The 26,897-nt window shown below is 41.3% G+C and overlaps 1 protein-coding gene across 2 annotated transcripts; it reads left to right on the top strand.

Annotated features, from left to right (window-relative positions):
* Nucleotides 1-13,093: 13,093 nt before the first annotated feature.
* On the top strand, nt 13,094-26,269 carry LOC120314267. 2 transcript variants are annotated; one of them, XM_039357180.1, is made up of 7 exons: nt 13,094-13,252; nt 15,155-15,475; nt 18,040-18,378; nt 20,488-20,608; nt 22,275-22,327; nt 22,920-22,975; nt 25,547-26,269. In XM_039357180.1, exons 1-7 carry the CDS (start codon nt 13,174-13,176, stop codon nt 25,673-25,675), a joined length of 1,098 nt encoding a protein of 365 aa, XP_039213114.1. In that variant the 5' UTR covers nt 13,094-13,173; the 3' UTR covers nt 25,676-26,269. The 2 variants fall into 2 exon arrangements, with proteins under 2 accessions (XP_039213114.1, XP_039213116.1); XM_039357182.1 differs by lacking the exon at nt 15,155-15,475 and having other exon boundaries at nt 13,102-13,252.
* The last annotated feature ends 628 nt before the right edge of the window (nt 26,270-26,897 follow it).

Raw genomic sequence — 26,897 nt, 5'->3', positions numbered from 1 at the left:
TCTGACACCACCCACAAATCTACATGCCAACCTATCGATTCCTCCATGCACCTGAATTAATAGCCTTTCTGTCTAGTAACAAACAGCACACTTCCTTTGCTATTTTGGAACGACTTAAAATTCATTTTATGCAAAGCGTGCCCATATCTGCATTAAAGCAATTTCCTGCCGCAGCTGTAGTGCCCCAGAAGTTAAATTTTTGAAAGGAAAATAAGAAATGAGTCATCATTGTAACACACCTGACTATGAATCCATGAATTTAAACACACTGTTTCCCCTTCTTCACTTAGAGAGTTGCTTGGGAGTTGGGCAGTGTATAAATGGAATACAGGTAGTCCTCAATTTACAACGGTTCATTTAGTGACCATTCACGGTTACAACATCACTGAAAAAAAGTGACTTATGACCGTTTTCACACTTATGACCCTTGCAGCATCTCCATGGTCCCGTGATCAAAATTCAGACACTTGGCAACTGGTTGATATTTATGACGATTGCAGGGTCCAGGGATCATGTGATCCCCTTTTGCAATCTTCTGACAAGCAAAGTCAAAGGGAAAGCCAGATTCACTTAACAACAGGTTACAAATTTACCAACGGCTGTGACTCACTTAACAACTGTGGCACAAATAGTCACAAAACTCACTTAACAAAAGTTTCACTTAGCGAGAGAATCCAAATCAACCACACAGCCAACCAGAGATAGCACTGACCCTCAACCAACCCACGCAAGGCCCCTCCCCCCACTAGCAGTTCACCTCCCAATGGCCCTCACATGATGTAACCTCCCCATCACAAGACTCTCACTGATGACTCACACCTGACCCATCACAAGACACACCCACAACTGAAGCCCTTACAAACAGAAGAACACTGACACTAACTGTTGCGTCCTTCGCGAAATGGCAATGACACGAGAAGCAGTTGTAGTTCTCAGGAACTTCTTTATTTCTGTTCAGCATACTGGTTACAAGACGCCGACAACGCCCAAATCTCCCGGCCTCTTATATAGGCCATTCCCGGGTCAATCTGCAACTTTTGGCGCGCCAGCACTCGCGCATGCGCACAAGTACTGGCGACAGCCTGTCTGGTCCCGGGCAGCTTGCACCTGCCCGGGACCGCTTGCAATGCCCCGAGCCTGCTTGCACAGGCTCAGGACATAACACCCCTTCCCCCCCGGCTAAGACTTTGATCATGCAATAATAACATACAACTTCGTGCGAGCATAGTGCCATACTACTTAATGCCAGGTATTTCCCCTGCTTCTATCAGTCTCAATGTTCTCTCTCCTGTGTGTACAGGAATGTTCTTTGTTAACTCTGTTTGGCCAGTAGAGTTACAAAATCTTCTAAATACTTAGGAGATCTTCTGGCTCTCTGTGACCTCCTTACTTCTGGGTACCTGCCAAGTGCCCCTTGACTGAGGGGTGATGCATACCTGTCCCCCCTCTTATACCCTGGTGATTCCCAAGGACTGTGCTCCAATGCCTGGCCTGCTTGCTTGCCCACCGGGCTCGTCAGGCCAGGGCTTCTTTCTCTGTTTGACCTGGTTGTCCTGCCTAGCTGCAGGCTCTCTGGCCCTTTTAAGTGACTGTCACTGTTGGGCGATTCTGTAGAACCTCCCAGGTCCGTCCAAGACCTGTCAGGAGGTTGTCTTTCCCCTTGTTCCCATTCTATCCCCGGGCTTGTAGGGTTTTCAGTGCTGTCCCAAAACTCCGTTGTCCCCTGAGTGAAGTCAGAGGTGTTGCAGTCGGGATTTGGTTCCTCGACCACCTCCCTGTGTGCTTGCCCCCTTCTAGGGACAGGGTTAGTGTCGGGCCAACTAGAGGGAATGTGTGCCAGCTCTCTTGCAGGGTGTGGTTTGTTTGGACGCTCCCGGATATCCTCCCTGACTGGAGTACTGAGTGATGCGGGTGAGTAGTGATTCTGCCCCCGGGGTGACTCCCTGGCTGGAGTAGGCACTGATGCCTGAGTTCTAGTTGGGCTCCGTGAATTCCTGTTTGGAGCACTCGCGGAATTTTGGGATGAGCTGTCTGTAGCTTCCTCGTTAATGATGGGCAGCAGCCCATACTCTTCCCTTTGCCCAAAGGGGTCCCCCTCCCCCCCTGGAAAAGACCCAGGAGTCTCAGTGGGAAGGTCCCGTCTAGGGCGGAGCTGGTCGATGTGTCGACGCAGGACACGACCATTGTCCAGGGACACCTCGTAAGACAGGGGACCTGTGACCCTGGATACAGCAGCGGGGACCCATGAATGACCAGGCCCGTAATTACGAGTCCAAACCGGGGCACCCACAAGCAGTTGTCTAGGTGCCCTGGGGTGTGTGAGAGAAGAAGGCAGTCGGTCCGGATGCAATACTAACATCCCCTAAACTCCGCTGAAGATGTTACCTAGCCTGGTAACGAGACGTTTGGAAACCAGCCCACCCTCATCCTACACCCGAGCTACAGATATTTGCCACTATATATATATATTTATATAAAAACAAGTTTGTGTCAGTGTCTCTGACTCCACTTGGACACCTGCTGCGCAATTCCCTGACATAAAAGCACTGGCATCTTTAGGTTTTAGCAATTATATTTCAAGTTAAATCCATTGCAATGCTTTGGCAATTCCTATCCTTTGGCAATTCCTATCTGGCCATAAGATGAAGCCCATCAGAAAGGTTGACCTCTGTTTTCGGAAAATTGGAAACCTTATGTGGACTTTTTGTTTAAAGAAGAAAAACCTGAATTGATCATTTATGATTTGGGGGATTAAAAAAGGGTTAAAGAGGGAGAGAAAAGAATAAGATTGCAGCTGCTCAATAAGCTTCCTTGTTTCTATCTTTTTCTGATATTTCCTTTAATTCAGAAATTAAAGAAGTTCTGTGTTAAAGGAATTCTCTATTCAGAAAGTCTAATAAAAGTGAAATAAAAAAGAAAGGCTACGTATTTGCTGTCACTTTTTATTTCGGGAAATAATTTCCTCCCCCTCCTCCTCCTCTTCCTCCTCCCCCCCCCCAAAGCTTCACAATGTGTAGGAGATCGGAAAGAGTACTCAAAGGAGGAAATTATGATATAACATAAGAAAGTTCCAGGCCAGCCCACATTCAAGAGGCGTCTCTATCCTGTCAGTTGTGGGTCATCCATAGCTTGTCTGTTTTCCCCTCCCCTAAAATGTTTTCTTAGGGGGTTCCCTGAAGAGTTTTGGCTCGTGGGCTACATCTGGATTGAAATTTGCAAAACAGTTTCATTATGAGTACGTAGGATAGGGTTATAAATGCAGAGATCTTCTCACTCAGAATGTATGCTTGAAGATGCATCTTGTTTCAACCGGAAAGAACGACACAGCATTGGAGACAGTCTTCCAATTCTGACATTGCTTTGGGACAGTTTGCACTCCAGATGTGTTTGCTGGCAAGTTTCTTTATTCATTTATTCATTACTGGTTGTCCTTGACTTATACCCTTTTTTTTAGTCACCGCTTGAAGTCACAATGGCACTGAAAAAAGCAACTTATGACTGTTTTTCACCCTTATGACTGTTGCAGCATCCCTGTGGCCACATGGTTAAAATTCAGATTCTTGGCCACTGATTCATATTTATGCCTGCTGCTGTGGCCCAAGGTCATGTGATCCCCGTTATGACCTTCTGACAAGCAAAGTCAATGGGGGAAGCCAAATTTGCTCACAACCATATTACTAACTTAACAACTGCAGTGATTCACTTAACAGCGTTGGCAGGAAAGGTTGTAAAATGGGGCAAAACTCACTTAACAACGATCATGCTTAACAACAGAGATTTGGGGCTCAATTCTGGCCTTAGTGGAGGACTCTTTGTACATCTTTCATTCCAGAGCTCAAAGTGGGGTATGCAACACTCTGTCCATCTATTTTTCCCTACAATAGCAACCCTATGAGATAGATTAGACAGCAAGAAAATTATTGGTCCCAAACCACCCTGGGAGCCTTTGGATTTAAGAGGGAATCAGAATCTGTGTTTCTCCATTCCCAATTCAACCTTTTCACCCCCATCACTGGCTCTCAATCAGTTATAACAATTCCCCATAACTGCCGCACACAGCTAGAGAACATTAAATTGGGCAAGGCTAGATGAAAGGAGACAATCTTCATCTACCAAACAATATTTCAGTTTTGCAATGCTGATTCAAAGATAAAGGCGATGGATTGAAGCTGTGTCCAGCTCTTCCTGGAGACTTCAATTCTCACCTTGTCGATCCTTTTAACTAATCAAGGAGAGAAGCAACCAACTAATCAAGGAGAGAAGCAACCTAGAACTAAGGAGAAACTTCCTGACAGAACAATTAACCAGTGGAACAACCTGCCTCCAGAAGTGGTGAATGCTCCAACACTGGAAGTTTTTAAGAAGAGACTGGATATAGTCTCAGGCATATACTATGCCTGAAATAGTATAGGGTTTCCTGCCTGAGCAGGGGGTTGGACCAGATTACCTCCAAGGTCCCTTCCAACTTTATTATTATTATTATTATTATTATTATTATTATTATTATTATTATTATTATTATTATTATTATTATTGATCATCGCACAGTCAGCCAGACGTTCAGACTGGATTTGGCATTTTGTCTACCTATCGAGTCCTTACCCAGAACCTGGGATAGGCAGATGTGGATGTTTGATGGTATTACAGGTATCGTCGCAGGATGGAAGCAGTTCCTAGTAAGGCCGCCTTTGGAATTGACTAATAGCGATGATGATGATGATGATGATGATGATGATGATGATGATGATGATGATGATTATTATTATTATTACATGGGAACCAGTTCATGCCTTTTAGCCCAAGGCATTGTCAGTAAACTCTACCAGTGTGGGATAATTTGCACCATGCAGTTGTGTGTTTGTCAGAATCCATATTCTGCTTCCACGAGTTCTGCTTTCTTAGGATGAGGTTTTGAAGTGGGCCCTGACAGTGTTTGTGAATCCAGGCAGTGTGTTAATTCAGTCAAACATAGTTAAATGCAACATTGGGTAAATATTGTTCAAGGATAGTCAAACGCTAAGTAATCAATTTGGAGAACATGAGCTGAATTAGTTCAGTGTGAGGCTAAGGCCTTGCATTTTTACACCTTTATTTCAGACCAGAAAAAGAGGAAGATCAGTGTTTCTCAACTTTGGCAACTTTAAGTTATGTGGACTTCAACTCCCAGAATTCTCCAGCCAGCTTGTAATACTACCTTTATATTATAAGATCATAGTGTGCTACTTTTATTATACAGCTATTGTAACAGAATTTTGTAAGTCTGAATACACTTTCCCCCTCCCTCCCTTTAACTTCATGAGAATAAGAGAAGGTGTGTGAGACGCTTTCTCAGGTTACAGTTCTGGCTTGGACTCTAATTTCTTTTATCTGAGTTGGTTGTGGCTCTTCCTCCTCTTCCTCAATGTTATTCTTTCTGGCCGTTACACATATTGCATTAGTGACTCATATAGTATACAATATGAAAGCTCATATAGTATACAATATCACAGTCTGATTTTAGAAACATCACTGCTTCAGACAGGAAGGCAGTGCAGAGAGTGGTGAGGATGGCCAAAAAGATCCTTGGCAGTTCCCTCCCTTCCATCCAGGACATAGCACAGAAGTGTTGCTTGAGCAGGATCCACAAGCTTGTCTGGGGCACAACACACCCTCTTCACAACCTGTTTTCCTTGTTACCTTCTGGAAGGAGGTTCCATGGTATCCAAAGCAGAACATCCAGATTCAGTCACAGCTTTGTTCCATACAGTATTAATCTTGTGAACTCTAAAGCTTCCTCCTTCCATTATGTATTCAAGATGGACAGCGATTAATATTTATATGTTACTCATATGTAAGGGTGTAGGTCTATACCAGGGGTAGGCAACCTCGGCTCTTTTATGACTCATGGACTTCAACTCCCAGAATTCCTGAGTCAGCATAGCTAAACTCAGGAATTCTGGGAGTTGAAGTCCATGAATCATAAAAGAGCCGAGGTTGCCTACCCCTGGTCTATACATATGTTGTATATAGTATGTTTTAAAGTGTGTGTTATGTACGTGTACACTTGAGAGCAAGCAACTAAATTTCATTTTTAATGTGTGCCGTTGTGCCCACAGGAAAATGACAATAAAGGTTATCAAATCAATATAGAACAGAAGAAGAAAACCTAGAAATTAAAATTAAAAAATGAACATGACGTAAAAGAAAGACAACTATCCCTGTGAATGAAGATTATTGAAGTGTTTTGCTTTCCACAATTGGTAATGATCTACTCTGGGGAATCTATCCTATGCCTCTATAACTTGGATAGCCATTTGCTTGCTAGTTATTACTTGATCGATTACCTGCCATCGAGTCATTGTTGGTTCTTGGCAACCACATAGATTTTCTCTATTAACAGCTGCTAAATATATACATCTGAGCCCTGAAAAAGCTATAATGGCTAACTTCTGCATGTTATTTTCTGCATATTACCTCCAGAGATCAGAATTGTGCAAGCCATGTGACACTCTTAAGGAAGTGTGACACTCTTAAGGAAGTGAAAACTGGACTTTGAAGAAGTAGGATAGGAAGAATTTTGATGTCTTTGAACTTTGTGTCACAGAAGACTCCTGAGAATACCGTGGGCAGCCCAGAAAACCAGCTGGATGGATCATCAGCCAAATCAACCCAGAGGTCTCCCGCAAGACACAAATTATCCTACTTCAGACACATTATGCAAAGATCAGCTCTCTGGAGAAGGCGCTGACACTGGAGATAATGGAAGGACAGAGAGGAAAAGGACAACAGCAAGATGGATGGATTCAGCTACAGAGGCAGTGGGGGCACATTGGAAGATCTAAAAGACCACGGCAGATAATTGTGGAGAAAATCTATCTATGCAGTTGATAAAAGTTAACACTGATTTGATGGCACATAATCCATCAGAAGCATGGCAGCTGCAATCTAGGTTTTTTTTTTTTCTGGCCAGTGGATACCCTCATTTAATTTCGTTTTCTTTTCCCATCCCTCGCTCCCTGCCAATCCCCTACCAACTTCCACTTAGCTAGCATTGACCCTGGATAGAAGTGTAATTCTATTTATTTGAACAAATTTTCATGACACCTTCAATGATCCTACAAAATATCATTATCAAATGTGATAATAACATCTAAGCCTCCAATCAAGAAGCAACCTAGAACTAAGGAGAAACTTCCTGACAGTTAGAACAACTAATCAGTGGAACAACCTGCCTCCAGAAGTGGTGAATGCTCCAACACTGGAAATTTTTAAGAAGAAACTGGACAGCCATTTGTTCGAAATGGTATAGGGTTTCCTGCCTGAACAAGGGGTTGGACTAGAAGACCTCCAAGGTCCCTTCCAACTTTACTACTACTACTACTACTATTAAGTCCAAGATAGCAACATGTATGGAGTTTTTAAAAATACAAAATCCTCGACTTAGGACCACAACTGAGCCCAAAATTTCTGTTGCTAAGCAAGACAGTTGTGAAATGAGTTTTGCCCTATTTTATGACCTTTCTTGTCACAGTTGTTAAGTGAATCACTGCAGTTGTTGAATTAATAATATGGATGTTAAGTGAATCCGGCTTTCTCACTGACTTTGCTTCTCAGAAGGTCGCAAAAGGGGATCACATGACCCTGGGACACTACAATGGTCATAAATATGAGACAGTTGACAAGCATCTAAATTTTGGTCACATGATCATGAGGATGCTGCAATGGTCATAAGGGTGAAAAATGGTCATAAGTCAATTTGTAAGTCAAAGATTATCTGTAATAAAATCTAATTCTCCAATTAAATTCAAGATAGCAACCTGGACAACAATGCAATATAATCATCATCATCATCATCATCATCATCATCATCATCATCATCATTATCATCTTAAAGTCCAAACTCAATGGAGGAAATACCATAAAGGCAATCAACACCTGGGCAATTCCAGTCATTAGGTACACAGCTGGAATAGTGGACTGGACTCAAGCAGAACTAAAAGCAATGGATAGGAAGACCAGAAAAATAATGACAATGAATCATGCCCTTCATCCACGCAGTGACATTGATAGACTTTATCTACCAAGGCAAATAGGTGGGCGTGGAATGCTACAAGTACATCAGATGGTTGAAGAAGAAAAAATGGCTTTGGAAGAATATCTGAAGAACAATGATGAAGATGCACTGAAATTAGTATATCAGGAAGGCTTACTGACTACTGGAGAGACCAAACTGGCCTACAAGAAAGACCAAATGAAGAACAGAATAGAGGCATGGGAAGACAAAGCACTACATGGCCAATACATTAAAAAAATAGCTGGGAAAGCAGATATTAACAAGACTTGGCAATGGCTAAGAGCAGGAAAATTGAAGAAAGAGACCAAGGGATTAATTCTAGCTGCACAAGACCAAGCCTTAAGAACAAATGCATATAAAGTCAAAATTGAGAAGACAACAACAGACAGTAAATGCCGTCTTTGCAAAGAAGCTGAAGAAACAGTGGGCAAGAAGATTGCACAGACTGATTACAAGCAGCGGCATGACAAAGTAGCAACAATGGTGCATTGGAAGATCTGCAAAAAAATATCATTTGCCTGTAAGCAAAAACTGGTGGGATCATAAAATAGAGAAAGTCATAGAAAATGATAAAATTAAACTGCTCTGAGACTTCAGAATTCAAACAGACAAGCACCTGCAACATAACACCCCAGACTTAACAATTGTCGATAAGGAAGACAAAAAAGTCTGGATAGTGGACGTGGCAGTGCCTGGAGATAGCAGAATAGAAGAGAAAGAACTGGAGAAGATAACAAAATACAAAGACCTACAAATAGAAATAGAAAGACTGTGGCAAAAGCAAGCAAGGGTAGTACCAATAGTCATAGGCTCCTTGGGTGCAATCCCAAAACAACTGGAGCACCACTTGAACACCATTGGCATTGACAAATTCGCTATTAGTCAATTGCAAAAGGCGGCCTTATTAGGAACTGCTTCCATCCTGCGACGATATCTGTAATACCATCAAACATCCACATCTGCCTATCCCAGGTCCTGGGTAAGGACTCGATAGGTAGACAAAATGCCAAATCCAGTCTGAACATCTGGCTGACTGTGCGGTGATCCATAATAATAATAGTAATAGTAATAATAATAAAGTTGGAAGGGACCTTGGAGGTCATCGAGTCCAACTCCCTGCTCAGGCAGGAAACCCTACACCATTTCAGACAAATAGCCTGAGAAAAGCTTGGATAAAAATGGAAAAGTAGGTAAATTGTAAGAAGGAGGAGGCAAGTTTCTTATTATAGTAAAGCCTTCTGAAACATTGTGATTAAAATTATTTAGATTTAATAGTCAACCAATCAAAAGACTCAAGGAACTGTATGGAGTTTTTTTTAAAACACTAGCACATTGGAGAAATACTGTATGGAAACCACTCATTGTCAGTCAAGAGGATTCATATGTTGTGCGTGGGCATCTGTTTGAAGGCAACCTCGGCTCTTTTATGACTCATGGACTTGGCTGGCTCAGTAATTCTGCTTGGCTGGCTCAGTAATTCTGGGAGTTGAAGTCCATGAGTCATAAAAGAGCCGAGGTTGCCTACCCCTGAGGTCAAATGAAGTAGAAATAGGATTGCACATAGAGAATGCACATCACTACATTGACACAGGATGGCACTGTATATCTATGGAGATTCTCAGTCATCCAGGTCAGAGGTCCCTAACCTTTTGAGTACCAGGGACTGGTTCTGTGGAGAAAGGTTTTTCCATGGAGGGAGAGCGTGTGGTTTTGTGTGCTGCCTGCATCCCACAGATGGGACTTTGTTTGTTTGTGCAGACCGGTTGCTGGCATGCTGCGGCTCGGTGCCAATCCATGGACTGGAAGTCTTTAAGAAGAGATTGGACAGCCATTTGTCTGAAATGGTATAGGGTTTCTTGCTTGAGCAGGGGGTTGGACTAGATGATCTTCAAAGTCCCTTCCAACTTTATCATTATTATTATTATTATTAAGGACAGAAATGCCTCATTTGACCAAAATAGTCCTTAATCAAAGAGAAGCTGACAGCTGCACTCAGGCCTGTTATGCTCATGTGGATGTTCAAGCTGAGTTTGTATGGTGAACTTTCTTTTAAAAGAGGTTTTATAATATTAGTAAAATCCTGAAGGATTTATAAAAGTAACTTTCCTTCTCCCCACCACAATGTAAAGTTGCATCATTATTATGACTCTTAGTATCTCTTCATTTTAAAACCAGATTGCCACATGGATTCTCCAGAGATGTTGAAACAATAATAGCTAGATCAGTGTTTCTCAAATTCAGCAAACTTTAAGATGTACGGACTTCAATTCCCAGAATTCCCCAGCCAGCCATGCTGAATTGAAGTCCACACATCTTAAAAGTTTGTTGAGCCTGAGAAACTCTAATCCTAGAGTCTCCAGACAGCAGATGCTCTGGGGGAAGTTGAGTTTTGAAAGGCACAGGTTCTTCCATGTTGCAATAAACAATGAGGTTGTGTAATGCCTTAGATTCGATTCTAAATAATACAAGTGTATTCTAAATAATGCCCCCAAGTACATAGAATTAGACTATATGATTCAAGGTAGCAAGATTTATAATATAACAATACATGGAAAATATTGTAATAGGGAGGAATGGTAAGGTGACCAGCTGTCCTCCTTTAGGGAGGACAGTCCTCCTTTTGTAAGTTCTGTCGTTCCTCAAAAAGTGTCCTCCTTCATGTCCTCCTTTTCGATATTTGAAGACTAATCTTTTTTTCCCCTCATAGAACGCTCAGAATGGCATTCCGGCACCTTTTTTTGATGGTTTTTTTTTTTTCAACTTTTGCATGAACTGTGCTACTCCCACTATTGGCTTTCAAAAGCCAATAGGAATTGCTGCTGAGCACCCCAAAACACCCGGCTGGCAAACTTTGCACATGCATTATTGTTGCAATGAATAAAATGTTTCTTTTATTTACGATATTTTTTTCTTCAATTTATTTGTGTCTTCCTTTTCATTGTAAAAAAGTTGGTCACCTTAGGAATGGACAAATACTGAAGGTAAGTTGTCCCAGAGGTGGAGATTATCATTGAAAAAGCTTAAGTGGAGAGTCCCTGAAGATGATATTCCCACAAATCCCCAGTGAATCCTCTATACTAGATTTCTAGTAGTCATCATTACTAGATGATATTCCCTTAAATCCCCAGTGAACTCCCTGTACTAGATTTCCAGGCTGGGAGATTCAACCTGGCAAGGGCACAGATATCCTGATTCTGAAATGGTCTGTGGGAGAGGCCTTGGGAGACGGCTCAAGAGATGTTGCCTAGGGAACAGTTAGATAAGAGATAGCATAACCTGCAGCTGCATAGTGGGTGGGGCAAAAGGATCCAAAGGAACCTTAAAAGGGACTTTTCCTAGTTTTGGGGGCTATAAAGGAGATTGGGGAGGTGATCGCTAAATCTGACCCTAGGTTCTGCCTTGGTTTACCTTTTCCAATAAGCAACAGAGTTGGAAGATCATTTAAAAGCAATTTATTAGAGTATTCTGATAAAGTGAGATCTTCCTATGAAAAGGGAGAACCCCGGGACCCATCATACATTCCCTTTTCTATAAAGACATCAAAAAAAATGCAAGAGAAAATGTGATTGGACAGAGCCAAAGTAACTTCCCTTTTGCATAGGCCAGGGGTAGGCAACCTTGGCTCTTTTATGACTTGTGGACTTCAACTCCCAGAATTCCTGAGCTAGCATCGCTGGCTCAGGAATTCTGGGAGCTGAAGTCCACGAGTCATAAAAGAGCCAAGGTTGCCTACCCCTGGCATAGACAATCAGTTACATGTAATCAAACATGTTACATATTTGCATCCCATAATATCTCACATGTTTATTAAAATGAAGTGTGACGACAGAAGAGGTGTAAATTTTAGGATATTAATAAGCAAGAAGCCTATCTGGAGTTCAAGAGACAAACCAGACACCAGTTAATGCCAACAAGCTCTCTCTCTCTCACACACACATCAGGAGATATTGTCCAGAGAAGCTATCAATCAATTCATATAGCAATAGGATAAAAAGTTCTCCTACATTCCAGTCTGCAATGGCCTGATAAATCCTTATCACCATTTTCGAAAAGGAAAAAAAGCTCAGTCAAATTAAAATATATAATAACTATGTAAGTTAAGAATATTATCAAATCCCTGTCATGTGTCCCTCGGAGGGGGGTGAGGTGGACAAAGATTTGTACTGTCAGACTTGCAAGAGTCTGTTAATGCAATGCTTTACAATAAAGCAGAATTAGCTCATCTAATTGTGTTTTCAGTCTAGTTTACCTCATAAGGCTGACAGGCAGGACAAGAAGCAATGGATGGAAACTAATCAAGGAGAGAAGCAACCTAGAACTAAGGAGAAACTTCCTGACAGAACAATTAACCAGTGGAACAACTTGCCTCCAGAAGCGGTGAATGCTCCAACACTGGAAGTTTTTAAGAAGAGACTGGACAGCCATTTGTCTGAAATGGTATAGGGTTTCCTGCCTGAGAAGGGGGTTGGACTAGATGACCTCCAAGGTCCCTTCCAACTTTACTATTATTATTATTATTATTATTATTATTATTATTATTATTATTATTATTATTATTATTATTATTAGATCCTGAATCACAGAGGGCTCTAAATAACAATAGCAATAGCACTTAGACTTATATACCGCTTCACAGTGCTTTACAGCCCTCTCTGAGCGGTTTACAGAGTCAGCATATTGGTCCCAGCAATCCAGGTCCTCATTTTATTGACCTTGGAAGAATGGAAAGCTGAGTCAACCTTGAGCCTGGTCAAGATCGAACTGCCAAATTGCAATCAGACGGCAGTCAGCAGAAGTAACCTGCAGTACTGCCTTCTAACCACTGCGCCACCACGGCTTTAAAGGAGATAACCCACCCCTTGAATTGCACCCTGCAGCTGACTTGCTTGAATAAGAATGTTCTATAAATTGGGAACAACATGAAATCGAGAGGTAAGCGCTTCTTGATGATTGGCAGGTGCCTTGAAGGGCCCTGCCCACAGAGATGCACTCTTGGGTTCCCTTCTCCTTTCTCATGCTTGTTGACAACATATGTGGTTTCCCTTTCCCCTCCAGCTTCCCCAGTTCCTCTTTTCAACTGGCCAAAGCTGTGCCTTGCCTCTGTTCCAGCTTTTTCCCCCATGAAGTCCTCTCTCTTCTTAATTCCAGCTGCTGTGGTTGCTGTCACCCTGGCAGGAACAGCTGTGTGGGCTCTCCAAGGTAAGCTTTTGGTCCTTTCTTGCAAGAAACTGCCTGATCATCTTGTAGTCAGATCCTTGGGGAAGCCCTCTTAGCCCATGCCAGTCAGGGTTGAAGGCAACTACAGGCTGGGTAGCATAAAAGTGGGGACCATATTTTCTTTGGAAAATTAAAGGATGAACCAGTTTGATCTGGTGGTTAAGGCACCAGTAAATCCAGTAAATAATTGAAAGTTGTATGGCGCCCAGAGTTGTTTTTTAGATGATGGGTAGCCATATAAATGTGGTAAACAAATCTTGTCGTGTCAGAAAAGCAGGAAGTAGGAAAGGGGACGTTATTAATTTAACATTTCAAAGCTTTGAGAAAATATAAATTTATATAGTTTATGTATGTCTAGTTTAATGAAAAGAAGGAGTAGGGGTAACATGATAGCAATGTTCCAATATCTCAGGGGCTGCCACAAAAAAAAGGGAGTCAAGCTATTCTCCAAACCACCTGAAGTCAGGCAAGAAGCAATGGATGGAAGCTAATCAAGGAGAGGACCAAGGTAGAACTGAGGAGAAATTTCATGTCAGTGAGAACAATTAACCAGTGGAATGACTTGCCTTCAGAAGTTGTGGGTGCTCCATCACTGGAGGCTTTTAAGAAGAGATTGGACAGCCATTTGTGTGAAATGGTATATGGTTTCCTGCCTGAGCAGCGGGTTGGACTAGAAGACCTCCAAGGTCCCTTCCAACTCTTCTCTTCTCTTCTCTTCTCTTCTCTTCTCTTCTCTTCTCTTCTCTTCTCTTCTCTTCTCTTCTCTTTCTAAATAAATTACGGTAAGTGAATTGGGTCCATGGTTGAAATAGGTTAAAAAAATGTTTATATATATCCTGCTTATTTTAACTCTCAATCTTTATAGACTATCAATGTCCTAATTAGTTTTCCACAGGACATTAATAGTCTATAAAGACTGAATGTTAAAATAACCAGGATATGTATAAACTAAAAATTATTGATAAATGTAAGAATGTTATTTTTATTTAATTGATATATTAGTTTCAATATGACACAGTAAACACTAAGGGGAAAAGAGAGGAAATATTTAATGTAGTAGTTTGAGACTCGTCTAAAGATATTTGATGTTATTGAATTATCGATCACCATGTTGCTTTTTAAATATTTAAATGTAAAACTAGAAAATCAATAAAACTTAAAAAAAATGTGCATCTTGCACAAATTTTGTGATTTCTAGCACAAAGAAAGCATATTTTTTCATAAACAGGTAGTCCTTGATCTACAACAGTTTGTTTAGTGACCATTCGAAGTTACAAGGGCACTGAAAAAAGTGACTTATGAACATTTTTCACACTTATGACCATTGCAGCATCCCCATATCATGTGATTTACATTCAGATGCTTAACAACTGGTTCATATTTATGATGATTGCAATGTCATGTGATCCCCTTTTGTGACCTTCTGACAGGCAAAGTCAATGGGGAAGTCAGATTCACTTAACAACCATGTTACTTTTAATAACTGCAGTAATTCACTTAACAACTGTGGCAAGAAAAGTCGTAAGCTGGGGAAAACTCACTTAACAAATGTCTCACTTAGCAACATAAATTCTGGGCTCAATAGTGGTCGTAAATTGAGGACTACCTGTATATTTAATAGTATTGCTTTTCCTCTCTGTTGCTGTGGTTCTGAGGCTTGGCCAGAAGTTAAGGTTGACCAAGATGTTCACCTTGGAGGGTGTAAAAAACGTGTGGATTTTGTTGTGGGGTCCAGGCTGCCATCTTGACTGTTCTGATGTCCCCTCCCTCCCCTGCTACAGATGCCTCAGGTTCACAGAAAATTTGTGATTTGGGCATTTGGGGCTGGCTTTGCAATGGGTAAAGATTAATTAATTAACATTTTTTTTATCCTCATAATTTCAGACATGGAGGTCAGTGCTGGAGGTGAGATTAAAATTCCATGTGGCCCAAACAGAGTCAAACTCACATGGTACTGGATTCCCCATTACCCCATCTGTGCAGGCCTAAAAATGGGCCAGATAGAAATTTGCAGTGTGATTTCTAACGAGATGATCATTAATCAAAACCTGGAGAGATTTCAAAGGCCATCAAAGTTGATGCTAAAAAAAAATAATGGAAGGTCCATCCTCACCATCCTGCTCCAACACATGAATGACTCCGGCACTTTCTATTGTTCCGATGGGAGAAGAAACTCATCCTTTATCTCAGTCAGTGTGAAATCTGGTAATAAAAAAAGTGGCATTTTAGGGCTTTGGGAAATAGATACTGTATTGAATGTCCTCTTGGCACCAAATGATGTATCAGGGGTCTCCAAACTTGGCCCTTTTATGACTTGTGGACTTCAACTCCCAGAATTCCTCAGCCAGCATGCCTGGCTGAGGAATTCTGGGAGTTGAAGTCCACAAGTCATAAAAGGGCCAAGTTTGAAGACCCCTGAGATGGATAGAAATAGCAGTAGACTGTTTGAAAATGGCACTGATGTCTTCCAGAAAACTTCTATACATCTGGGTGGCCTAGCCAGCGGTTGGCTTGAAGGAATGTCAGTGTATAGGCCTTAATACACACCCTGTGTCTGAATGGTCCAAGCTTGTAATTTTAGACCAGTACTTTTCAGATTTGGCAACTTTAAGATGTGTGGATTTCAACTCCCAGAATTCTGCAGCCAACTAACATTATGTATGCATGTCACCTTGACTGAGCAAAAATAAAGACAGGATACATATCTAATAATTAAATAAATTAATGGTAAAGGTCTTTAAGTATCTGAAAGGCTGTCCTTAGAGGACAGGCTAAAATTGTCATTTGCTGCTCTGGAAGACTCAGCAAGAATCAATGAATGGTCTAATGCAGGGGTAGGCAACCTTGGCTCTTTTATGACTCGTGGACTTCAACTCCCAAAATTCCTGAGCCAGCATGGCTCAGCTTGGAAACCTCTCCCTGTCCCCTCAGCATGGCTGGCACAGGAATTCTGGGAGTTGAAGTCCACGAGTCATAAAAGAGCCAAGGTTGCCTACCCCTGGTCTAGTGATTAAAGCACCAGAATAGAAAGCAGGAGTCTGTGAGTTCTAGTCCCACCTTAGCCAGCTGGGGTGACTTTGGGCCAGTCACTCCTTTTCAGCCCAACTCACCTCACAGGGTTGTTGTTGTGGGGAAAAAAGGAAGAAGAAGAAGCACTAGCACTTAGATGTATATACTACTTCACAGTGGTTTACAGCCCTCTGTAAGCGGTTTACAGAGTCAGCATAGTGCCCCCAACCATCTGGGTCCGGATTGTTTACCGACCTTGAAAGGATGGAAGACCGAGGTCTTCCTTGGTCAACCTTGAGATGGTCAGGATCGAACTCCTGGAGTGAGCAGTGAGTTAGCCTGCAGTACTGCATTCTAACCACTGCGCTACCATGGCTCTTATTAGGTATATTCACTGCCATGAGTTATTTATAAAAATAATAAAGGCAAGGTAAAAAAAAATGTAAATAAAGTAGAGAAAAAAGAAACGTGGGACGAACAAATCCAAATAAATATTCCAAATGTATTGTTTGATAACAGAAAAGCCCAGATAGGCTCCCATTCACTGGAGGCTTAAATGGAGCCTGGCCATTTGTATGGTATATTCTATTGCAGTGATTTTATTGAGCCAAGTCTAGATGATCTCCAGCACCCCTTCTGCCTGTCTTTGGCAGGAAAGCAAGGACATGCTGACATCCCCAGCGTCTGATTGACAGCGAGTATATTTCCCAAATCAACAAGGTTCTCTTTAGATATAATTGATGATACAGGTAGTCCTCAACTTACAACTACTCGTTTAGCGACCCTTTGAACTTATAACATCATTGAAAAAAGTGACTTATGACTGTTTTTCACACTTACCAGGGTTGCAGCATCTCCATGATCACATGATCAAAATTGAGACACTTGGCAACTGGCATGTACTTATGACAGTTGCACTGTCCCAGGGTCATATGATCACTCATCATTTGTAACCTTCCCAGGCAAGCTAAAATCAATGAGGGAAGCCAGATTTGCTTAATGAACAAATGATTTGCTTAACAACTGCAGTGATTCACTTAACAACTATGGCAAGAAAAAATTCAGCAAACTCACTAAACAACTGTCTTGCTTAGCAAAGGAAAATTTGGGCTCAATTGTAGTCATAACTCGAGGACTACCTATGTAGCCATTAACTGACCTATTAAAAAAAAAAAGCTTTGCTAGTATTTATTTCTTCTGATGGATTCCTTCATGATTAGATGAGGAATCTTTGCCTGTCTGATTCTCCTAAATTATTCTGATTTGCTGGATAGGCAGTTGCAATTCTATAAAGGAGAGAAATTTCCTTCTATTATTCTCCCTATAGCTCCACCTCTCCTTTTATTGGGAGTATTTCACTAAATGCAGTATGGAATTCTATACGTAACCAGGTAATAACTGATAACTTATTACGGAGATAACTTATCCCTGTGTCTCCCAAAAAGATATCCTTATCTTTCCCAAAGAGGTTTTTCCAAAAGGCAATTGGACTCTCTTGATTTTTTTTTCTTCGAAAACATTTTGCTTTTCATCCGAGAAGCTTCTTCAGTTTTTAACTTTTTTCAGTTAGAACAGAAGAAGCTTCTCAGATAAGAAGTGAAATGTTTTCAAAGAAATACCTAAGAAAAGTCCAATTGCCTTTTGGAAAAGCATCTTTGAGACAGCCATGACCTGGGGGGGTTACAAATCTCCATAGACATTGATTCTTACCTCTGTATTTGCAAATCTTTCAAGGAATAACATGCTGGTATTTCTGACAGATAATCGACGTGGGATGAAGGTTAACCCTCTCAAGAATTCCCATGGAAGTAAACGGGTAAAGCTGACCTGCAATTCTTGTGATGGCCAGCTGGAAGCCCAAACTCAGGACAGCTCTACCATCGTTTGGACTTTAAACGGGAAGAAAGCTTCTAATCACATATCCGTGGACTTAAGAATTACAATCACAGTCCAAGACAGTCCCCAGAATTATGGTCTCTGGCAGTGCAGCAATCCCAGATGTCGTACCCAGTTTGACGGGTATTGCTTGGAAGATGAATTTAGAATTTCAGAGAGATTGGAGTCTGAAGAAACGCCCTGGTCTACCCCAGCACCATTGGGTGAGTATAAGATTTATGGCCTGCCCATATCAGAGCTACCACCTGCATAGATTACGATTCGGTATGAATTCAAACAGGAGCAATCCATAACACTTCAAGCACCCAACGCAAGGGTGTTTTTCCAATACAAAGCTAGTTCTGAACCAGTATGGATTAAAGAGCTGGGTTTTCACAGTTGAAAACCCCCTCTCTCACTTTATTTGAAACTACCATACAGGTAGTCCTTGACTTACAACAGTTTAGTGACAATTCAAAGTTACGTCACTGAAAAAAGTGATTTATGACCTTTTTTCACACTTACAGCTGCTGCAACATCCCCATGGTTATGTGATCAAAATCCAGACGTTTGGCAACTGTATAATAATAATAATAATAATAATAATGATAATAGAGTTGGAAGGGACCTTGGAGGTCATCTAGTCCAACTCCTGGCTCAGGCAGGAAACCATTTCAGACAAATGGTTGTCCAGTTTCTTCTTAAAAACTTCTAGTGTTGGAGCATTCACTGCTTCTGGAGGCAGGTTGTTCCATTGGTTAATTGTTCAAACTGTCAGGAAGTTTCTCCTTAAGTTCTAGGTTGCTTCTTTTCTTGATTAGTTTCCATCCGTTGCTTCTTGTCCTGCCTTCAGATGCTTTGGAGAATAACTTGACTCCCTCTTTTTTGTGGCCGCCCCTGAGATATTGGAACATTGCGATCATGTCCTTCTCTTCATTAAACTTTATTTATGAGGGTCGCAGTGTCCCATGGTCATGTGATCACCTTTTTGACAAGCAAAGTCAATGGGGAAGCCAGATTCATTTAAGAACTGTGTTACTAACGACAACTGTAGTGATTCACTTAACATCTGTGGCAAGAAAGGTTGTAAAATGGGGCAAACCTCACTTAACAAATGTCCCGCTTAGCAAAAGAAATGTTGCGTTCAGTTCTAGTCGTAAGTCGATGACTATCTGTAGAGGAAAACTAATTGAATCAATTTAGTGTAGTGTGGTGGTTAAAGAGGGCAGGAGGGAACTGGGGTGGTGGGGTTTTCTGAGGTTTTATGTTGTGGATGTGTAATGCTATAAGCTGAACAGAGTCAGTGTGTGTGAGTTGAGGAGCATATAAATTTGCCAAAAAAAAAAAAAAAAAAAACCAAACCAACAAACCAGAACTGTGAGTTCTAGTCCTGCCTTTCGCTAGCTCTATCTGGGTTTTCCAGAAAGAAAGAGCAGGACAAGAAATAATGGATGGTAGTTTGTTAAAGAGAGATCCTATCTAGAAGTAAGGAGAAATTTTCTGACAATGAAAACAATCGATGGAACAGCTTCCGTTCCCAGAGTTGTGCGTACTCCATCATTGGAGGTTTTCAAAAATAGGCTGGACATTTGTTTGACTGGAATGGTAAAAGTCTCCTGCCTTGACCAGGAGGTTGGACTAGAAGACCTCTGGGTTCCGTTCCAGACCTAGGATTCTATGTTCTTTCTGAAGAAGCCCCCAGTGGCTTAACAGTCAGAGAAAGAAACATAGGAAGGGCCCGCCCCAATGGATCAAGTGATTAAAAATGTCAGTGGGAAGTTTCTGACTTCAAACTTGCAAGATTCTGTCTTGATGTTCATTTGAAGCTCCAACTTTTACTATATGCTCTATAGGGTTTTTTTATTGAAGTTTATCATAATATAAAATAGAAATGAAAATAATGATAATAGGGGAATGGGAAAGGGAAAAGGAAAGGAAAAGAAGTGAGGGTAAAAGGGAAAATAAAAAAAGGCTTTAACTTCCAGCCTCTTTCAGTGCAGTAAAATACAGAATAAAGTAACAACCTCAGCTTTTTTGCTTTTACATATTCAGTGATAGTGGCCATTTCTAAAAAAATTCATTTTTTTCCTGTTTCAAGCACAAAATCTAGAAGAGGTTTCCAAATAGAAGCAAAACTGATACTTTCCTTTAAAAAAAAATTAAAACAGTTAATTTGGCCATCTCTATTAGTTTGAAGCTCCAGATCTTAATTATGAAACCCACATGGGCAGCATGGATAACGGTTCAACCGCACAATGGAGGCTGCCATCTTGACTTTTTTGACTGCTTTGGAATGGCTCCTTTTTTCAGCTCTATTTTATGTCTCTCCAAAGATACAAAGAAGAAGTTTAAGATCCTAGTCATTGGCGGCTGCGTGATAGGATTCATCACTCTCCTATGGATGGGGGTAGCTATATTTGTTCTCTGGGAGAAGCTTCAATCACGGAGAATCAGGTAAAGATTTAAAAAGAGACAGGAATGTCTCCCTTGAATTCAGTTCAACTCCTGTAGGGATGTTACTTCCTTGATTTCCATGATGGTGGGAGGCTGGGCAGAAACAGCTTGCAGCTGTCTTCTGGTGATATCCTTACAATCTGGCCCAAAAAATGACATGGAACCAAAAAGAAGAAAGAAGACTTTGATGGAAATATGTAAGCTCCATTACCAAAGTGATGAGGAGTGAAAAATACATTAAGTTCACGACAGATAAATCATATTCAGAAGTGACTCAGACAGACAGTTTCTTAATTCGCTGGAGTATAACAAGGGGAAGAAAGTATACACAATCTGATATGCAATAACTTCTTATTATAGCCCAATATCAATAAAAGAATTTAAGCTTTCCTGTTGATTTCCTGGTCTGGTTAACTTAGTGGGACAAACACACAGTTCTATTTAGTAGATTCTTCTTGGAGCAAACAAGACTCTTATAGTTACATAGGTCCCAAGCCATTTACAAGTTTAAAAGCTATTTTGAGCATCTTACATTGCATCCTGAAACAAATGAAGTTCCCCATATAATACAGGTATTGTTTGGGAGTATTGAGTCACTCCCATCAGGATGTGGGCTGTTGCACACCTTACTTTCCAGGTGTTCTTCAAGGGCAGTCCCATCTAGCATCAGTTACAATAGTCAGGTACTGAGGCGATGAGGGCTTGAGTGAAGCCTTTCTGGTAATCTAGTAGGAACTGGGAATCCAGAAACACTTCCAGATTACAAACAAGTTTATTTTAGGGGAGCACAATTCCTTCTGGAGCTAAAATTGGAACCCCTGTGAGTTGTTATAAAGCTCAATTCAGGGAGCTAGCTGTTATCCGTTTAGATCGGTGTTTCTCAACTTTGGCACTTTTAAGCAGCGTGAAGTTCAGTTCCCAGAATCCCCAACCAGTCTGCTGGCTGGAGAATTCTGGGAGTTAAAGTCCTGACAGCTTTAAGTCATCAAAATTGTGGCTTTTATCTAAACATTGCTTTAGATAAATAGAATAAAACCTTCAGGAAGGTGAGATGATTAGAAAGGGATGAAAGCCTCTAGGTGAGCTGTAGATAGAACACCTCACTCAGTTCCCCTGCAGCAGGGGTCCCCAATCCCTACTGGGCCATGGCCCATTTGGAACCAGGCCACACAACTGATGCCCCTCACATGGAACCATCCCCTCTCTCCCACCCTCCCTGTCTGTCCGCCAAGCAGGAAAGACTTGACCTTACAGAGCCATGATGGCACAGTGGTTAGAATGCAGTACTGCAGGCCAACTCACTGCTCACCCCAGGAATTCGATTCTTAATGACTCAAGGTTGACTCAGCCTTCTATCCTCCCGAGGTTGATAAAATGAGGACCCAGATTGTTGGGGCCAATTTGCTGACTGTAAACCGCTTAGAGGCGGCTGTAAAATACTGTGAAGTGGTATATAAGTCTGAGTGCTATTGCTATTTCTTTTATCTTTTGGCCAAACCAGGGTTTGATTTTTAAGGTACCCTCAGATTCTAAAATTATTTGATATTCTACATGTGCCAGCATTCATAATAAATATCTGATTTAGCACAGCTCCATGTTTTTCTTGTTTGAATGAACCTTATAAAAATCAGATATTTAGGAGGCATTTCACTGTCATCCTTTTAAGCCCCAGTAAGACTGCAAAGGAGCCAAAATCACAAGGGATTCAGAATTCACTTGGTGAGTAGTGTTTAAATTTTTGTTTTTCCTTTTTGCTGATCTATGACTGTAATAAAGATTGATGATTTTTTTTTATTTTCCTAATTATGCTTAGTATAGTCCAAATCAGTGCATCATTGACAGTCAAAATTGTGATGTCCACAATTGTTTCTCTGTTTTACGGGCTACAATAAAGAGCCTTTCAGCTCAGTTTTTCTATTGAAGTCCGCTGAGGTGGGTTCTAGGACAATTCACCGCAGCCAACTTGCCGTGGGATAAGAGTTACACTAATATTGAAGAAATGGTGGAGTGGAATCGTTAAACAAAGGATACCAAAGGAAGGAGAAAATTAAATGTGAAAGATGAAAATTAAAATTATTTTTTAAATTATTTTAAATAATTAAATTGATTTGTTGAATTGCCCTCTGGTGAATTGTCCTGCGATGAGTTGCCATGGAGAATTGGCCACAGCGAGCTCTCCCATTCCACATCGTGAAGTCCACTTTTACAGAATGGGTGCCTGGGAAGTACAGCTGTTGACCAGGTCTTTAACCAATCATAGTGAGTTGCTGTAGCTTGTTCTATTACATTTGCTAATATCTTCCAATTTTAGGAGTAGAAAAACCCCTAAAGGACCAAGGGAAAGAGAAAGACGTAGAGATGAATGAGGTAAGTTCTGTGTCACTTCTACTGCTCCTGATAGTTATATTAAGTAGTGAATAGATTAATATGCCATTTCCAATGCCAGAAAGAGTGGTATAAACGGGATCCACATTCCAGTTTGTGACAAAATGTCCTTTTTCTCAAGTGCAAGCCATTATAAATTAAAACCATTCTGCAACAAGTTAATTTACATCAGTGGTGGGATTCAAATATGTGAACAACCGGTTCTCTGTATGGATGCCGCTTCTGGAAGTCCATTCTGGGCTTGGGCAACAAAAAATTAGCTACCAGTTCTGTCGAAGTGGTGCGAACTGGCTGAATCCCATCACTGATTTACATATATTTGCATATTGGGCCAGTCTAGGCCAGTGATGGCGAACCTTTTAGAGACTGAGTGCCCAAACTGCAACCCAAAACCCACTTATGCATCGTTGAGTGCTGGGTGGGTGTGGCCCATTGGCTGGGTGTGGCCAATTGGGTGGGTGTGGCTGTGGTAGTAATGGCAGACTGGGTGGGATTAAAAAGTTCAATCAATCAATTCCAACTTAGCAAGTTCTTTTTTTTCCTGCGAGAAGTTGAAATTGACTGATTGAAACTTTTTTTTTTTGCACATGGCGGCGGAGGCCTAAAGCGAAAAGGTTTTATAAAATCCAGCTGAAGGCCTAGGACTGGGGCGACGGCGCGCATGCCCACAGAGAGGGCTCTGAGTGCCGCCTCTGGCACCCGTGCCATAGGTTCGCCACCACTGGTCTAGGCTCTCCTTCAGAGGGAGTGGATGTTTATGCATTGCAGTCTTCAGCTGTTTGTCTCCCTTGCATAAACTGGCTGCAAATAAAGTCAGTTTAAGAAATTGCTTTTAGGATTTTGATTTGCTCTGGCAACAATACTTTGGCACCTGAAGAGAAAGATGAAAAGATTCCCCCTTTTGTTTTGCCTCACCCATTTCTGTCCTGCCAGACTATTAGGCTCATTCCTTGAAGACTGTTTCACACCTGTACCTATGCAGACTCAACTGCTTCCAAGTCAGGTCCCTCAAGACTTTAGAGCACGGGTGTCAAACTCGCCACGTCACGTGATGTGTTGCGACGTATTGCGACTCTTTTTGCATTGCCAGCAATGGGGTGGGCACGGCTTCGGTATAATGAAACTGGCCCGCAGGCCAGCAGTTTGACACCCCTGCTTTAGCAGTACAGATCTACTACCGCTAATTCTCAACTTAGGACCATTTCTTTAGTGGTCATTCGAAGTTAAAATGACATTGAAAAGAGTGACTGATGACCATTTTTCACACTTACAACCATGGTGGGATTCAGCCGGTTCGCACCACTTTGGCAGAACCGGTAGCTAATTTTTTGTTGCCCAGGCCCAGAACGGACTTCTGGAAGTGGCATCCACACAGAGAACTGATTGTTCACATATTTGAATTCCACCCCTACTTACAAACCATTGCAGCATCTTCGTGGTCACGTGATCAAAATTTGGATGCTTGGCAACTGGCATGTCCTGGAGTCATGTGGTCACCATTTGTAACCTTCCCAGCAAAGTCAGTGAGGGAAGCCAGAATTCCTTAACAACCACTTCACTGCAGTGATTCATTTAACACATGTGGCAAAAAAAAAAGGTTGTAAATTTGGTTTGCTAAGGTTGTTAAGTAGGACAAAACTCATTTAACAGCTATCTTGTTTAACAATGGAAATTTTGGGCTGAATTGTGGTTGTAAATCTAGGACTATATTTAAAAGAACCTGTGACATAAGGGATGTTTCTTTGCTGCCATCTTCTGGACCTTTAGGGTTCAGATATGATAGCTCTGTTAAGAGAGACAGAGGCAGATAGAAGAGGATGGAGGGTATTTGTCATCCATTCTCCTTTACCCTCTGGTTGATCTATCTTCATCTAAAGATTTCCGAAAATCTGACTATGCTACAAGAGAGACATGACAGAAAACTCAGTTTTATTGATTGTCAATACACTGAGCTTCTGCAGGTGAACCACGAAGAAGCAATGCCTGGTCATTATTGTTCAATCAGACTCTTTGCAACCCAGAGCACACCAGAGCTCCCTGTTCTCCATTGTCTCCAGAAGATGCCCAAGTTCATGGTCATTGGGTCAATGACACTATCTAACCATCCCATCCTCTGCCATCCCCTTCTCCTTTCGCCTTCAATCTTTCTCAACATCCAGGTCTTTTCCGATGAGTCCTCTCTTCCCATTTGGTGGCCAAAGTATTTGAGCTTCAGCTTCAGTGTCTGACTTTCCAAAGGACAGTCTGACTTGATTTCCTTCAGTATTGACTGATTTGACCTTCTTGCAGTCCAAGGGACTCTCAAGAGTCTTCTCCAACACCACAATTCGAAAGCATCAATTCTTTGGCACTCAGCCTTCCTTACGGTCCAACTCTCACAGCCATGCATTACTACTGGGAAAACTGTAGCTTTGACTATATGGTCTGGTCATTAGCCTGAGCTAAAATTCAATAACTTTGATGGTGGTTGAAGGAGTTTGCTATATACTACTGACCATAGCGGGCCTTGGTCTTTTGATCTCCCTCTTTTTCCCCCTTCTGTTTTTTTTTAAGGAAGCAGAAGAAATCCAATACTCGGTTTTGGAATTCAAGGAGACTGAGCAGTGCCAGAGTCGGAAAAAGGAGGGGATACCTGCTACCATCTATGCAGAAATGCTTGCAAGCAATTGTTCAGAAAGCTGATCTGTCAAAAAGGCTGATATACGATCCTTTAGAGCAGTGTTTCTCAACTATGGAAGCTTGAGCCTCAACTCCCAGAATTTATACAATCTTTTGATGTAAGGTGTCTCAACCTTGACAACTTGAAGTTGTATGAAATTGCAACTCCCAGAATTCATACCATCTTTTAGAGCAGGGTTTCCCAAACTTGTTGAAGGACTGAGGCTGAAGAACTTCTGGGAACTGAAGTCCACACATCTTCCAGCTGCCAAGGCTGTTCCTTTAATAAATCATCAAGATCTATGCAGGCAGTCTGGTTTATTGAAGGATAGGTGAGTTTGGCTGAAGGTCAAGCTGCACGCAAGACAACTGCTCTAGTAAGCAAAAGGGTTCTGCAGATATTTTCATTGCTAAGATTCGCAAGAAACCTGATTCTACAGTGATCAACAAAATTAACCCATGGAGAGAAAGCAGACAATCAACAGTGGACTTGGAGGCAGGGAGGATCACCTGTTTGTTGGAATGTAAACTGGAAATGTATTTTTGTCACGTTCATGGTATTTTTGTTTTGCACAGTTTTTGCTTTATGTCTAAATAAATGTTAATGGGCCCATCACACAAGTAGTCACGCTGTGCCTGTTTATTCAAGAGTCATTTTGCTCTGGGCAGCTTATATTGCAGGGATAATGTTTAGGACTGCATTTTCCATTTGCAAAATCAGAGACCTGTACCTTACAATTTTTCATTTCTAGTTTCGGTTTTTAGTGTCTCTTGCAAATGAACAGCATATATAGGAAGGAAACAAAGACCTCAGTTGCCAAGAATCCATGGCTGATACTGAATATTTATTATATTTATAACACAATGTTGTAAATACAGGAATAATAAACGTACATTAAATGTACAAGGTGTTTAATAATAACAGGACTCCCAAGTACATTGAAATCTATGAGGTGGTAGGAAAGCAAAAACACTTGAATGCAAAAGGAAGGAACCAAGAGAAATAATTGGTACAGGTAGTCCTTGACCCATGACTTCTTGCAACTATTTAAAATTATGACAGAACTCCTTGGGCGTGCTTATGAACTATATTTGAAGTTTCCAGGTATCACTTGACTGAGCTTTTGGTGCTCGGCAATTTATTTATTTATTTATGAGACTTATATACCGCTTTTAAGTGCAAGCACTCTCTAAGCGGTGTACACCAGTAAGCAATGTATATATATATATATTTACATTGCCCCCA

This window comes from Crotalus tigris, unplaced genomic scaffold (genome assembly GCF_016545835.1).
Source record: "Crotalus tigris isolate CLP2741 ecotype Arizona unplaced genomic scaffold, ASM1654583v1 scf7180000018867.1602434, whole genome shotgun sequence".
In the NCBI taxonomy this organism is placed as follows: Eukaryota; Metazoa; Chordata; class Lepidosauria; order Squamata; family Viperidae; genus Crotalus; species Crotalus tigris.
The sequence above is the reverse complement of the archived record's forward strand: the minus strand, read 5'-3'. Positions and strand labels throughout refer to the sequence as shown.